The sequence below is a fragment of the Musa acuminata genome, chromosome BXJ2-3 (assembly GCF_036884655.1).
Source record: "Musa acuminata AAA Group cultivar baxijiao chromosome BXJ2-3, Cavendish_Baxijiao_AAA, whole genome shotgun sequence".
Lineage (NCBI taxonomy): Eukaryota > Viridiplantae > Streptophyta > Magnoliopsida > Zingiberales > Musaceae > Musa > Musa acuminata.
Window position 1 is genome coordinate 10436519 of NC_088340.1, and position 15897 is coordinate 10452415.

Consider the following 15897-nt stretch of genomic DNA (forward strand, 5'->3'; position numbering starts at 1 on the left):
ACTACAAAATCAAATATTCATATTTATAGTTCGATTCGGATAAAATCCTAGAAATAAATGCCCACTAAGCCACCTCAAGAAAAGAGACAGATTTTCACAAGATAGGCCATAACCACAATCGGTAAGTCTAGCCAATTTCCTTGTGGCTCACCACTTGATAAACTAAAAAAGAATATATTTCCATTTAGTTGGGTGATTCAGATAACTCATTTGTCAATTCAATTATCTTCTTATATAACAATGTAGCTTTAATGAGTGTGACCTATAGCCAACAGTCTCATAAACCAGAGAGTAACACTCATTATTACAGTCTCTTGGTTTACGGCTTACAGCATTATGAAGTTCCTTCATGACAAAGTTGCAGACTTCCATGTATTCACCATCTTCCAAGTTAAATGGTAAAAGTAATCAAGAAAAATGATGGCCCCAGATGAGTTGAACAACAGTAGAAGAATCACAAACTTCAACAATTAACCATGAATGACTTGAACAACAGATGAACAAAGTTAAAGAATTAACAGAGAAAGTCATACACTAAAGTCACCAAACTAACACCATAGTCAATCCATTAGAAGATCTGAACTTAGAAATAAAAGGGAGCTATCCAAACGAAACCTAACTGACTATACACACATCCACATCAGACACTCCTACATTCTCCCAGGATGGAACTACATATCTCTATATCAGTTAAATAGCCGAACCATCTCACTTAGAGCCTATAATTGGCAATCGACAGCATAAAACATTAGATCAATCCAAAACAATTTCCCTGAAATAATGCATGAAGATCACAACATTGACAAAATTTACCCTCGAAAAATGAACTTCATTGAAATAACATCATGCCAATAGATAAAGTTGAGCAATTGAGAAAACAACCATCCAAATCTAGCTCAGCAGAGCGGAATCAGATCATGGATCATGACAAAGACACGTCTTTCCAGCCAAAGTAGATAAGAAAGAACCCTAATGTCTAGAAAAGGCAAGTAAGGACACCCGAGGCGTCTTCAAAACCCTAGCTTAGTGCGACGCCAGTGCCTGCGCTTGGCGTTGTACCTGAGAACAATATATGAAACTTGTAAGCCAAAATGAACAAGTAGACGGCCAATCGAACCCGGAAGAAGAGAGGATAAAGGAAGAACCTGATAGTGTTATCGGTCCGCATACGGATCCAGTGGGGGATGGGGCGGTTCTGGCGCATCTTCTTCGCCAACTTCTTCTTGATCCGGAACGTCTTGTGCGACGGCTACATAGATCAAACGAGCAGGCGACAAGAATTAGAACAAGTAAAAACCCAAAGCGTCCGAAACCTCACCCTAGCAGAAGAGAGTCACACCATCTTAGCCCGCCGGTCTTCTGGTCGATGGCAGCGGCGGAAACCCTAGCGACAAGTGCGAACACGAAAAGGGTCGTCTTTTTTTCCAATTATATAGGAGTTGGTCCGGGAAAGGATTTGGCTATTGGGCTTATAATTGGGCTCACTAAGTTGGGCCCATTAAAGGTTGGTATCGCTTGTGGGGTATATATGGGTGAATATATACGTATTACATATGCCAATGTCCCCTTAACTCATCCGAAATCAATTTAAGTGGATCGATAGATCGAGCAAATCCAATCTACCTCACTGTACGAATGACAACCTGTGGGGTAATGAATTCAGAATCTTATTTTAGATACATCTCTTCCATCTGAACTTTTTCACTTTCCATTCAAAATAATCAAATCTGATCTAAATTGCTGTTTTAATCTTTCACTAACTAGTCCATATATATATATATACACATATATATATATATATATATATATATACATATACATATATATATATACACACACTTCAAGAATCAAGAATCAGGAAAAATAAAAAGGAAAAATTAAGGTTGGAAATTAAAGTTGAGTTCAAAATACTGCCTTAAAAGGATGTATTAGTGTTGAAGAGACTGCTTTGTTTTGGGAACAAATATGAAAAAGTTGCATAGCTTGAACAGTAGAGGAGACTTTGACAGGAAGTATATGCCCAAAAAAAAAGCAAATTATATGGAAGTCTAATCTCTCTCTCTCTCTTTCTTCTTACTAAAAAAGAAATTTATATAATTTGGAGCGAGTTGATGAGACAAATTTTATCTATAAGTTATAGATTAAAATATATAAACATACAATAATAAAAAAGGAAAAATCTTTAATTCTTATGATGAGGAAAAATAACATGGATGTGGGTAAGAATGATTCAATGTAACTGAACTGAGAATGTGTGGACAATGAAAATTGATTATCTAAAAGTTATTTTTATTTTAGAGTAATTTTTTTATATACTTTCTTCCTTATTTATTTTAATTTTGAGTCTCAATTTCATCATCTTCAAAAATCAAAATAGTTACTCGAACTAAAACTATGGAAAAACTCTTGTAACAACGAGTTCGATCAATGTCCGAAGCCCAAAGGAGCAACCTCATTGTTATATATAAATATTCAATTTATTTATTAGAATATCTTTAATTTAGGTTTTAAAGGAAATTTAAAAAGAAATATATGCTCCTTTTTTTTTTTTTTAACTTAAGTCAAATTGATGGAAAAGTGAGAATTAAGTGACAAGAGGGGGAAGGAGAGGAAAAAGTTCTCATTTTGATGGGTGCATGAACTCAGTCTCCCTCCTCCCTCCCCCTCCCCCCGCTCCCCACCCCCCCCTCCCTCCCCTCCCCATCCATTCATCCGCTCCTTACCATCCGTGCCTCCACTGCCTTCTCTTTCCTTACTTGGCCAACCGCCCTCCTCCCTCATATACGCCATTCCCTCAACCTCCCTCTCCCCTGTTCCTCTTCTTCCTTGACATGCTTGCTTCACCAGCATCTCTGTTCCGTTTCCTCTGGTTGCTGTGGTTGTGAAGTAGCCATTGGCCTTTGTTCTACTGTCTCTTGTTGCCTTTTGGGGTCTTGGAATAGGACACCGGCGCGTCACCATGACGGCCGAGGAAAGGAGTGCCGTGAAGGACGAGTTCCCCGTGGGCATGCGCGTTCTCGCCGTCGATGACGACCCCACTTGCCTGAAGGTGCTGGAGAATCTCCTGGTCCGTTGCCAGTACAATGGTCTGTCCAAAACTTCGATTTTGTTTCCCTTTTTGCCTGCGCAAACAGACGGATGTTAGGCTTGGATTGATGCGAGAGAGAGAGAGAGAGAGAGAGAGAGAGAGAGAGAGAGAGGAATCGTTTTTTATGCATCTGTCCATGTGTTCTGCAGTCACGACGACGACTCGAGCGACCACGGCACTGAAGTTGCTAAGGGAGAACAGAGACAAATACGACCTGGTTATCAGCGATGTTCACATGCCGGACATGGACGGATTCAAGCTTTTGGAGCTCGTGGGCCTCGAAATGGACCTTCCAGTCATTAGTAAGTATTGAATTCGAATCTTGTGTTGCATCTCGTGGATGTGATTATTTCGAGAACTTTGTAATACCTCCTTTTCGGTCCGTAGAGTGCATCAAAATGTTAATTTGGAAGAGTTGGAACATTTTGTCCGACAAGAATCCAACTTTCTTCCAAGATAGATAGAACAACTTGGATTGTTGGAACATAGAAACATCAGTTACTGAATATAGGAACAACAATTGAAAACTAATTGGATGATATAGTTTCTAAGAAGAGCAAATTGGCATTGCAGTGTTGTCCGCAAATGGTGAGAGACAAGCTGTGATGAAGGGGATAACTCATGGTGCTTGTGACTATTTGCTGAAACCAGTGCGGATGCAAGAACTAAGGAACATATGGCAACATGTAATTAGGAGGAGGAAGTCTGCTGGTGTTCAAAACAATAATGTCAACAATGAGGAGGATAGCCAGAAAGATCAGGTTACAGATTCCGAAAGTAGTCAGTGGGTCAAGGATCACAATGAAAGACCCAAGAAGAGGCACAAGGATCAGAATGAAGAAAATGATAGCGAAGAAAACATGCAAGAAAATGAAACTTCATCCTCTCAGAAAAAACCTCGAGTTGTTTGGTCCATTGAGCTGCACCGAAAATTTGTTGCCGCTGTTAATCAATTGGGCATTGACAGTAAGTGTTTCTGATTATTAGTCTTCCACTATACGACCTCACTTATCTTTTTTGTTGCTTCATTGGACTATTTGTGATTCTAATCCTTTTCTTGTTCTGTCTGCTGCAGAAGCTGTACCCAAGAAAATACTTGATCTTATGAATGTTGAGAATTTGACAAGAGAAAATGTTGCAAGCCATCTACAGGCATGTTGTTTCACTTCTAAGTTTCTTTTAGCACATGATCCTGTAACTTATCATTGAAGATAAATTTATGATCTGCTGCACTGATTCTATAGTAAGCCGTAATCCCAAAAATTGTACCAGATAATTTTCTATTTGGCAAAAAGAAGAACTTTTGCATGCCACTTAAACCCTGGAGAATCCCTGCAATTGGTTTCAGTGAGTTGATACACCTGATCAATTAGACTTGTCGTTTGGATGCTAGAATAGTTTTGTAAGGACATAACAAGATCATTTAGATTGTCAAATTTATTTATGGAGACAGTTATTACTGATAACATACTTCCTTATTTTTGATACTAATCATCAAGTTTTATTTTCCATCTGATGATTGGTTAGCCACTTTCCTTTCATGATTGCAGAAGTATAGGCTGTATCTGAAGAGGCTCAGTGCTGTGACGGGCCAGCATGCTAGTGTGGCTTCTGCTTTAAGATTCAGAAACTTATCCTGTGTGAATATGGAATCACTGGATGTTTTCAGGAATTATCATGCACTGGGACGATCTCGACAGCTGCCATCACTTACATCTCTCCAACCAAATGGAATGCTGGATAGAGTTAATGGTCCATCTGTACCTGCAGGGCGTGTGCCTTACCAGGCTGTTGAAGATGGTCACATGTATCATGGCACAAGCAATCCACTTAATGACTTGGGAAAGCATCAGGACATCAGATTAACAAGAAATTCTCAAGCAAATCTGCTTCATGGGGTGCCAACATCATTTCAGTCAGGACAATTGCACCAGCAAAAGGTAGTCCAGGAAGCAAATAGCAGCTCCATTGCTGGATTATCTAGCAGTGGACTGTCTGCCAGTCTTTGTGGCAGCTCTATTGCTAATGTGGCTAGCAACTTCCCATTACTGCAAGCAAATAAGCAGCACCTGGAACATGGAGGATTAGGCGATTATTCTTCGGTTACGATGCCTTTATCGAGTGCAGACCCTTTTGATGACCTTCAAGATTTGTCTCAGCTTCCTCATATTGGTATACCTAATGTAACATGGCAAGATGCTGTTTTATCAACCGAGCATTCTGCCAATGCATTGCCTGGATGTGCCCCATTTATTCATGAAAGCTTATCTCTTTGTCAAAGTGGAGGAGATAATTCACTGCAAACTCCACTAGCGGGCAATAAAAATCATGGTAAATATTTCAGCAATGTGGCAGTGACACCATTGACTGCTACACAACACCAAGTTAATTTGTTTGGTGGGAACATGATGATTATGCCGGCTGGTAGTGATGACAACCCAAACATCAAAAGTCTGGGCAATTATAGACAGGAATGGCATCATACATTTGATCCTAATGCCACATTGGGTTCTTCCTTGTGCCCTTCATTGCCACATCTTGGGGTAAATGAAAAAATATTGCAGCATCAGACATCAGAGAGCAGCATCCATAACAAAATGATGGGTGCCGTTGAGACGGGCCAAGCTTTTGGTGTTCCATCCCTCCAATATAAGTGCATGCTCGATAAGTCAACTGTGGAGATTCAGCTGAATTATAAGGATGACTATGGGTCAGAGAACAACAAATCGTGCAGTCGTGTCACTTCTCCTGGTTGTAGCTATGGAAATATTGCAGATGTCATGACCAAACCTGTATGCTTTCTTTCCATGTTTCTTCTCTATAACCTTTCTGCTTGCTCAATTATTCATTCTTTCAGATAGTCTAAGTAGAACTTAGCAACTGATGATAAAGTGAACTAGTTATAAATATGTTTATAGTGTTATACACCATCTTTTTCTTTTCTCGAATGTCGATATATCTCGTGATGTGTGGTTGCCTTTCTTTTGTAGTTCCTTATATATGTTAGTTCAAGTGAACATCTAATAAGCAGCTAAAGCATTTTAGGAATGATATAGATACTAAGTTTGTTTCGGAACATTTTAATATGGCTTGAAATCTTTTGGTAAGAGACATTGCCAAGGCATTGTACAAGCCGAATAGGGTCATTTTCTTTGATAAAGATGGGAGTTATGGAAGTTCTAAAATGCCGAATGCAGACAGTACCATGTCTGATTAGCATGCATCAGTAAGAAACATCTGACTCTTAAGAAAGAGAATGATCACAAGCTGCTCTGAGAAACTTATTCATAATGCACTACTTGCTGAAAGATATTCTTTTGTTGAATCCTGTCATATCGATATTATGCTTCTCATAGAAGAGCCCATCAATCAAAGTTTTCTGTTGATGATTCCTCAATTCCTGAAGTCCACTATTAGTAACAGGAACAGAGCAAACAACCTAATTACAAAGTAGGAAACAATGTATCATAGATATCCACTGGTATCATATTTTTTGACATGAGCAGCACAGTTCTGCTTATACAAAAATGCGATAACTTTGTGCAGTTTCATGATCTTGATGATTTAGTCATCGAACTTGATTTTGGATTTTAGAAGTACATCTGATTGCACCCTTTTTTTTGCAGGATGATAGCAATGATGCTACATCAGAATATGGCAGCACTAAGATGTGATATTTTTGCCTGTTCAGAGCTGAGTGATCTATCTTGCAGCTTTATTAAGTAGATGCAGATTCTCTAAGCTCAAGATGCTAGTACTGTTATGGTTGATGTGTGAAGAACTTTTCACACTTACAGCTCATGTCTTTGTATTACTTGAACCATCAAGTATTAACAATAATACAGAGTAGGAGTCAGTTCAGTGGACATTGGGATTGTTTCTTTTCTATTCTTTTTTTTTTTTTTTTTGACATAGATCTTTGCACCCTACAGGCTTTGAATTTGATTTTATGGTGGTATGTCTTATGTTATATTCAGATGACTATGCATTTTTCCGATGGAAAAAAAAGCAGTTGTAGAAGAGAATACATACCAGAAAAATGATGTTGGATCCTTTGACCTTTTCTTTTGTTTGTAAACCAGTTTTGAACAACCATTCAGTAAATTTCAAAAGCACTATATATATATATATATATATAGACATACATATACATACTGATGGTGTATACATACACATATACATATACATACACTATAAAAGAAATATGTATATAGTGTTATACACCATACTAGTTATAAACATGTTTATAGTGTTATACACACACATACATACATACACATACACATATACATATATACATATATATATATAAGTATACATATACATATATTCATATATATATGCATATATACATACATATGTGTATATATATACATATATATAATTTTATGTAAAAGTATAGTTTTTGTGGGAGTAAGTGTGTGTTTGGGAATACATTTGAAATCATTTACATAATTTTTGTTGTAAATATACATTTCAAATGTGAATTGGTGCTGGATAATTTTTTTAGAATCGCATTTGGCTTAGATGCTACATTAAAAATGTTCAAATACTAATACTACCTTCAGGTAGTATTAACATTTCAATATTTATGAAATATTAATATAATTTTTAAAATATCTCATGATATTATTTAATATTACAAGATTTTCAAAATGATTTAGTGATATTTTTTATAAGGTGAAATTTTATTTTATTTTTAAAATATTATTTTATATTTATTTATATAATTATATTTTTATTTATTCTATATTTGGTTTATGCAAAAATTTTTATAAGATTATGTACATTCATTTATTTTTTTACTTATTAATTTAAATTATATATATATATATATATATATAATTTTAAATAAAATATTAAAAATTATTAGAAGGATATTGGGCTCGAATCCTGTCTTCCTTACTTATCCTTTGTAGAAAAGATAATAGCTTTATCAATACACATAAGATATAATATTCATCTATTATTTATCAAGTATTAAATTATATATTCACCGAAGTTTCTTTTTTCAACTATCCATTAAAAATATAAATATGTTTTCAAACGTAACCTAAGAAGTCTGAGACACATTTGCATCTTATAAAATTATTTTAAATTATTTTAATTTTTATCTTTTTCTGATGTGCTATTGATTTTTTTTTTCCTGCAGTTCGGGTTTTTTTTTATCTTTTGACCATTGATTAGTCCGCGATCCAATGGTTTGATGACCCATTGGTATCGAAAAATAAGTTTTAAGGTCATCATGCTCGATCCGCTGGTGATGGACGGATCAAGTCCTGATCTTAAAATGTTCACGTCCAAGTCACGATCGGAGTCCTTTGCGCCCTCCCAAAGCCTCGCGCCGATAAACATGGCGGCTCTAATTTCTCTACACGCCGACAGTTCTTTCGTAGGCTTAATCAAACATGTGTAGTGATTTTCCTGTATCAAGTTTAGCATAAATATATACCTTTAAACACATTTTGCTACTAAAAGCAGCAAAATATTTTATATGTCCATACTTCTATAAAATTATTTAATTTGAATAAACTAATATTAAACATGATTATATATGCTTCTTATAAATTTTTAAATGAATAATGACGACAATGATATATATACTACCCATATTTACATTTACTTGTCGCTCTGTGATTGAAGAGTATATTATACCACATACACAACTGATGTATAGAGAATATAACACAGGCTTCGTACGCGGGTTGTGACGTTTGATAAAACCTAGGATTCGTTTTATTGTTTTAATTTACAATCCAAGATCAAAGATTCCAAGCTACATATGAACTGTTCACACGCTTAAACAATATACACGGGATAATTCATTGGGTTATAAATAATGACTTGATAGCAAACCAGTTTCTAATTAATAACCTGATAACAACCGATAGATACTTTGGTGAATTGTTTCAGCTAATGCTTATGTTACATGCTGATGCATATGTAATGTCAAAAAACAATTATGGAATACCCATGGTGGGGGTACGAGCTCATGAAGGCCGTCGATTACATCAAGCAAAACAAGTACTGCGTTCAGGTTAGTGCGTTGGAAAGTCACTCACCACCCAGTAATTGAACCAAAACTTCGTGGCACAAGTAGTTGGCGACAAAAGGAATACTGGCTGATTAAAGCAGCTTGATAATTCAAACATCACTAGCTTGTATTAATTGGAAGATAGACTCCCTCCGTTGCTAACCAGACATTGTCAGGACGCTTCTCGCGAACTCCACAGACCTGCAAAAGTATGCAAAAGTTATAGCAACTCATCCGCAACCGATAGATAATTATGAATACGTGTCAGATTCAGAAAACTCGTGCTAGCATTCTTAAAGATGATAGAACAGTTTGGTGAACCCTCCGACACTTGCTCGTCTAGGGGGTATCTTTTAAGTAAGGTGCTCTTCAAATTTAATAAACACAAGATCTGTGTGGTAGTATTCTACCTCTTGCTGGCCTCCAGCTATACGGGAATATTTCTTGTCATGACTGTGAAGATAACCACCAGTATCGACATGCCGCAGTCTTACCCTTTGGTCTTGCTTCCAAGTCTTCCCACTTCCCTCGATCTCCAACCTGAAAAGTGAAGGTAACGGTAAACATAAGTAGCCTTATCACTTGCATATGAGAAGAAGTATTAGCTTTGAAGCAGTTCTAACCGCCAAAAGTCTCCAGTATCAGAGTTCATGTCTCCTCCGTAGCAGCTCACCTGTAGTTAGCCAAAGATATTAGTTATCTAGCAAAGGTTGGGTTAAAACAAAAGATCAAGGCATTGATCAGTGAATCAAGACAAATGATAATGACAAAATAATGAAGGAAGCAAAAAACACCATGTTGCAGTGAGACTTTTCATAATGTGCAAAAGGCTCTTTGTAGAAGACTTGGCTGAGGGGTTATCTGCCATTTGTTTTTTTTCATTTTTCACTGCCCTAAACCATAGGGTAACCTAAATCTGTTGATATCAGCTTCTTTCAAACCTATCTTCTAGCAAATGGAAATTCTTTTCCCCCAATTTTAAGATATAGCCAAACAAAGTTTAGTGCAGCTAATAGCACCATGCCTTGAGTACGAAAAAGGAGCTGCACCTGGAAGAAAATATGCAACTGCGTGTTGGAACCACTGTGAACAAAGTCAACCATTATCCACGAATCAGAAGATAATCACAAATTATTAGCTATGATCTTGTAAGAAGCAGCCTAACAGTAGATGGTATGGTCGCTTTTTTTTCTACTTTCTATTCTTTTCATTTGCATTGACACCTCCCCCTACTGTAAGATAATAATCTTTGACTCCTCCAAATACAGGACACAGTAACTCTGTAGAATAAGATGCAAATCAGATAATGGATAGACATGTCTAAAGTGTCTCTTGATATATAGAGACAGCACAAGGCAAAATCATGGGACTGGTAAAACCTCAAGTTCCATAACAAAAATATGTGCAGCCTATACATAGGATTCTTTTACTAAGAACATTTGTCTGTAAAGTTCAATTCACTTTTCTTTTCAAATGCGTAGGGAAAAAAAGAACATAAGAACAAAATAATTAATAGAAAAGGCATACCAAAAATTGATAGTATTAGTCTTCCATGGCTTCTATGACACAAGCTTGAAATGGATTATTCTTCCTTGTCATAGCACAAAAAAAAGCCTTCTTTCGACATGTCAGAATTACCTCAGATTTTCTTCATTCTTAGTTGGCACCATCTCATGGTGTAGTATAAGATGCAAAGATTTTTTATTTATATTTCTTACTTACAGCAATCATTTACCTTAATGTCATGATAAACATGTCGACACAGGAACCTACAAAACTATACTGCACCATCTTTATCGAGCTAAAATACTCTAAAAGTTGCAATGACACAGGTTGTTTAGAATCTACATCTATGGATTATGCAACAAAAGATGATTCATGCATTTAGTTAGGCAACATCTATAAATTCATCAATGGTTATTTGGTTTTCTGCATTTGCAGCATCTGCATATCCAGTACTTGGTTACTTGCAATTAGAGCCTATATCATACATGATACAAGTTATCCAGATGCATCCAAAAAATAACTTTTTTCATCAACAAATTCTGCTGCATTTGCCAAAAAGATGCAGGTTAAAAAAAGCCTTTTTACATAAAAATTGTGTGCACATGGGGCAAATAGAAGATCCAAACAACAGGAAGTCTACATCAGTATATGCAAAACAGGCCCAGAGGCAAGGATCTAGATGATCCTAAACTTATACAATGCCAACAGTGAGTTGAATGCTAAAATCCATACTGGAACATCATAAATGATACTAACCTCCAGATTACCGGTTATCGGCGAAGCATGCAAGTGGCTGTGTAGCCATTTTCGTGTTCTCATATGTTGTAACCTTATGATAGTTCCATTCGGAATAACATCACCTTGTTTTGCAGATGAATCAGGTGGAGGCTTCACAGCCTGCATCGTTAAACATAGTAACAAACATTACAACAGGGCATATTAAATTACACGAAATGAGCAGTCAGATAACATCTAAAGTTTGTGAACATCTCATGACAACAAAACATCATTAACAAGAGATTACTAGGAGCTGGTCAGATGCACCTTTCTCTGCTCGATAATTCATCTAACAGTAAATCAAAAACTGATCTAAGGGGCACTCATTTATATCCTACTTTCTATTATGCAAGTCTTAATACATCTTCATCTGCTGTTTGCAGCACATCCAGCTTCCAACTTATAACAAGGAAATCATTTGGTCAACTATCTTTGCTAATAAAATTGATCATCCATCTCAAACAAATACACCAAATTAAAGGTGACTAAAGAATGAATGATATATTCATTGTTCATTGCTCAAAATCCCTACACAAAAATACTATCAAGAAAAAAATGATATATTTTCGATAAACAACTAGAATGTATTGTTGTACTTGTATGTAAAGTAAAAACCAACAGAGCTGAACAATGATAAAAAAAAATCACGAATGCAAAAAGGAAACAATAAACAAATAGTAAATGGCAACAAGAAAGAAGAGAGATTAAATCATGAGCCACCAGCTGTGCTAGCCCTCTTCAGAAACGTTGATGGGGAATGGTGAAAAAGAGAATTTCTAGATAACGAGATTATTAGGTGACTGCTTCCACTAAATTTATGCGAGACCTTGAATTTATTCTCCATGTGAAATGACCCCTTCCTTGATGAAAAGGAAGCACAAAAGAAGGGGGAGAAATCAACAAAGTCACATAGGATAGTGTATATGTCTATAAAAATCTGATAACCGTATCGAATGCATATCTAAGTTTAGATACAAAGTTAAACAATCTACACATTTCACTAGTTTATCTTTGCAAAAAGTCCAGTTTTATCAACAACAACAACAACAACAACAACAAAAGTCATAAGTCCCAACAAAAAAATCAAATTCCATACTTAAGCCATTTCCCGAAGTGTTGCAAATCTCACGTTCTAATTTGTATGTCATGATACACATGCTTAATCATAACAGAAAATAATAAATCCTGTCTACTAAAGTGACATTCAATCTCACGTTCCATGAAGATGACATTAAAAAATTGACAATATAAGAAAGAAAATAAACTAAGATTCAATCAACAATTATAACACGTACCCAATAGCTATTCGAATCATCCACATTGGGGTATCCAGTGACGGATTGCTGTCCACTCCCGGAGCCATACGGCACATCGTGTGAATGCAGTCGAAACTTCGTCCTATCGTGCATCAGCTTAATCACACTGCCATATGTGATCTACCGAAACAAAAAAAACGGAGTATGAGGAAAAGGATATATGCATGATCAATGAAGCGATCTAGGGTTTCGGATAAAATCCACCGACCTGGACGCCTTCTTGGGCGGCGGTAGCTGGGGCGGGGGAGCCCTCGGGGACTTCGAGGCCGAGGTAGAGCAAGACGGCGACGGCGAAGAAAGAAAAGGCCATGAGGAGGAGGAGGAACAGGAACCAATTCTGCTGCCAGAAGGGGAGGTCTTCGGGATCGAAGGAAGCAGGCGGCGGTGGCGGCGGGGCAGAGGAGGCGGAGGACGGGATCCTGCGGCGGGAGAGGCCCTGATGCCCCGACGGAGCCACGGCTGCTCGCTCTCGGCGGCCCTCCAGAGCGGTTACAGCCTTACAGGAGTAGGAGGTGATGGCAGCGTCTCCCTCTCTCTCTCTCTCTCTCTCTCTCTCTCTCTCTCTCTCTGGCGATCGCAGTCTCTTTTGCTCGCAGCCGTGAGGTCGCCGGTCGTCGAGTAGGTCTCCCGCTGGCGATCAGTTCCAAACGCATTTGTAGTGGATCCAGCGATGCTTGGGCCACGTCGAAGAATGCGTTTCAGCAAATTATACACGAACACGTGGTAATTCTGATGATGTGGCGCGACACGATTTGTTGAGACATTTGGCACTACGCTTCTCTCGTCCCCTTGCTCTGATTGGTCGCCAATAACACGAAAATTAAAGCGACAAATCCATGGAAACAAGAGTAAAACTATTTAACGAAAATATAATAAAACTTAAATATTTTTATTTATTGAATTTAAGCTCACAAGTAGACAACAAAATTTAAACGATTAATATTCTCTTCATCGTTTGATCAACTATATAAATGTATGGGGTATAATATTCGTTGACGTATGTCAATTCGATATGATTCATAATGGTAGGATCGGTATCTCCAAGTTAAATGTCGAGCTCCCAAGATATCATAAAATATTTCATAAAATATTTTATATAAAGATATCATTTAACCACCTTTAATAATCTCTATTTAATCTCTTGTCCATACGAGTGACAAAAGGGAAAGAACAATCTATAATAGTTTGTCATGCACCCTTACCATATGGGTAGATCGATGAAAGATATCGTTTGTTTCCCTTTTTCATTTTTGACATCTCGTGATAATGTTGAATAATAATTTAGTTCTTCCTATCAATGTGTATAAACAAAACTTTTGTCGTATGTTTGAACTACATTTGTTTAAATTTCAGAATTGACATGTATTTATTTTATCGTTCAACTCAATTTAGGATGTAAAAGGAAAACAAAATAAGCATAAATATTACTAAGGCTTAATTTTCAATGCATGGTTCTAATTTATTTTTGCTTCCTTTTGTATCACGTAAGTACTATGTTACCATTAAATTCAAAAAACCAAAAAGAATTTTCTACTCAGTGTGTGGTTAACAACTCTGACCAATAATATTCAGATGGTGAAAATCTTATCAAATCATCACAAAATCCTGAGATTCTAAAATGAGATTTACTTAGTTTTAATCTCTAATATTTAATTCTGATTGCTTACCTGTATCTAATAAGAACACTGATGACATTATCTTGAGATTTACTTAGTTTTAATCTCTAATATTTAATCTCTAATATTTAACACTGATTGCTTACCTGTATTTAATTCTGATTGCTTACCTGTATATAATAATAACCATTCAATAGAATAAAATTTTATACCTCATAAGATTAACGTAGATCATGAAATTTTTTATATATTATAATAGCAGAATTATAATATTTTCATTTGAGTCTCTCGTAAAGAGTGCAAGACAAAATTAATAGATTTTAAGGATTAAATGGGTAGGTTCTCCTTAAAACGGTACAATCTTGCTACAAGATTATCACGTCGCTAGCTTTCTTTATCACATAAGTAACACGTAAGCAAAAGCTTGGGAACCACTTACTCCCTACACTCGCTAGTAGAATGTCACGTCGCTTACCTTGGCTTCCCGAAATAGGCTCGCGAGACCCACTCCTCATCGATCCTGTAGTTGGGAAAGAGAATATGACTCCGCATTAATGGTCAACAGTATGACCCAGCCTCACCATCCTTCCCTTTCGGATGGACGATGAAGGGACCATGCCCTGTCTGACCTAAAGAAGCAAGAAAGTCAGATCGGAGGTATATCCTCGACAATCCCTAAGCACTGCCCTCGGGGGCACTACTAGTTACATATGCCCTATAAGTTAATCACGTAAGTGATGACACGAGTGATACGCTGCACAATCTCTTTTGGTTATTATTATTATTATGATATTTACTTACTTTATATTGAATGATCAATATATTATGATGTCCTTATATATGTGCAATGGTAATTAAATCATGATGAGATCATGATAATAAGATCAATTCACCTTTAAACATATACCATAAATATTACCGGTCATAGGTTACTTGAAAGGGACATCGAATTACTATATAGACTGGTGTGCTATATACCCATTCATATAATGGAGGTAGTTAGTTTTATAGTTACTTGCGTGAGGATATTAAGGATATAGTGCAAGTGTTCATTAGAGAATAAGTTTACTGAATGATCTACTTATAGAATGTCGGATGGTTAATAATACCTCATCGTTAGACAATGATTTCGTAATTCCAATTGTGTATCTGGTCCTTAGACTTGAGATACTAAGGATACTTTTTTTGTGTACTCTATTTTTTGATATCAGATTTATATGTCTGAAACTTCCAGATCCAGTACAAACGGTCATCGGGAATAACAACCAATCATAGGAAAGCAATTGAGTATTAATAGAAGATCATCTAGTCTCAGTATTATGAGAAAAATATCCTATATGTTCTCACTCAAGCAAATCTCTAGCTAGGGTCAATCAGATTGTGATAAATCTAATAAATGAAGATTGAGATAAGAGTTCTTCGAGAGAATCCAATTAGAATGAGACTTAAAGAGATTTCGTATGAGCTTTTGATAACAACATGCCTAATATATAGTCTCTTGAATATTAGATGGATGAGGGACAATATATACATGGTAACTAAGGGCAAACATGTCCAATG

General features: G+C 36.5%; 3 protein-coding genes across 3 annotated transcripts; 1 reads left to right on the forward strand and 2 right to left on the reverse strand.

Annotated features, from left to right (window-relative positions):
- Positions 1-808: 808 nt before the first annotated feature.
- On the reverse strand, positions 809-1474 carry LOC135606467 (large ribosomal subunit protein eL39). The gene is made up of 3 exons (XM_065097498.1): positions 1340-1474; positions 1146-1249; positions 809-1059 (listed from the first exon to the last, which is right to left on the reverse strand). Exons 1-3 carry the CDS (start codon positions 1340-1342, stop codon positions 1011-1013), a joined length of 156 nt encoding a protein of 51 aa, XP_064953570.1. The 5' UTR covers positions 1343-1474; the 3' UTR covers positions 809-1010.
- Positions 1475-2838: 1364 nt separating this feature from the next.
- LOC103978178 (two-component response regulator ORR24-like) lies at positions 2839-6762 on the forward strand. Its single transcript, XM_009393882.2, has 6 exons — positions 2839-3086; positions 3238-3390; positions 3662-4054; positions 4164-4240; positions 4639-5880; positions 6715-6762. Exons 1-6 carry the CDS (start codon positions 2960-2962, stop codon positions 6760-6762), a joined length of 2040 nt encoding a protein of 679 aa, XP_009392157.2. The 5' UTR covers positions 2839-2959.
- A 2151-nt stretch (positions 6763-8913) lies between these two features.
- Positions 8914-13328, reverse strand: LOC135607360 (stromal cell-derived factor 2-like protein). Its single transcript, XM_065099125.1, has 6 exons — positions 12930-13328; positions 12701-12841; positions 11385-11525; positions 9746-9795; positions 9533-9662; positions 8914-9323 (listed from the first exon to the last, which is right to left on the reverse strand). Exons 1-6 carry the CDS (start codon positions 13029-13031, stop codon positions 9243-9245), a joined length of 645 nt encoding a protein of 214 aa, XP_064955197.1. The 5' UTR covers positions 13032-13328; the 3' UTR covers positions 8914-9242.
- Between the last annotated feature and the right edge of the window lie 2569 nt (positions 13329-15897).

Bases quoted from the DNA above. Each gene is read 5' to 3' on its own strand.
- LOC135606467 (XM_065097498.1), bottom strand. The intron at 1,060-1,145 runs GTTCTTCCTTTA...TATTGTTCTCAG, and splicing joins CGGACCGATAACACTATCAG to GTACAACGCCAAGCGCAGGC.
- LOC103978178 (XM_009393882.2), top strand. From the start codon at position 2,960: ATGACGGCCGAGGAAAGGAGTGCCGTGAAGGACGAGTTCCCCGTGGGC. The intron at 4,055-4,163 runs GTAAGTGTTTCT...TGTCTGCTGCAG, and splicing joins TAATCAATTGGGCATTGACA to AAGCTGTACCCAAGAAAATA. The intron at 5,881-6,714 runs GTATGCTTTCTT...TTTTTTTTGCAG, and splicing joins CAGATGTCATGACCAAACCT to GATGATAGCAATGATGCTAC.
- LOC135607360 (XM_065099125.1), bottom strand. From the start codon at position 13,031: ATGGCCTTTTCTTTCTTCGCCGTCGCCGTCTTGCTCTACCTCGGCCTC. The intron at 11,526-12,700 runs GTACGTGTTATA...TTAACGATGCAG, and splicing joins ATGATTCGAATAGCTATTGG to GCTGTGAAGCCTCCACCTGA. The intron at 9,796-11,384 runs GTTAGTATCATT...GGCTAACTACAG, and splicing joins CGATAACCGGTAATCTGGAG to GTGAGCTGCTACGGAGGAGA.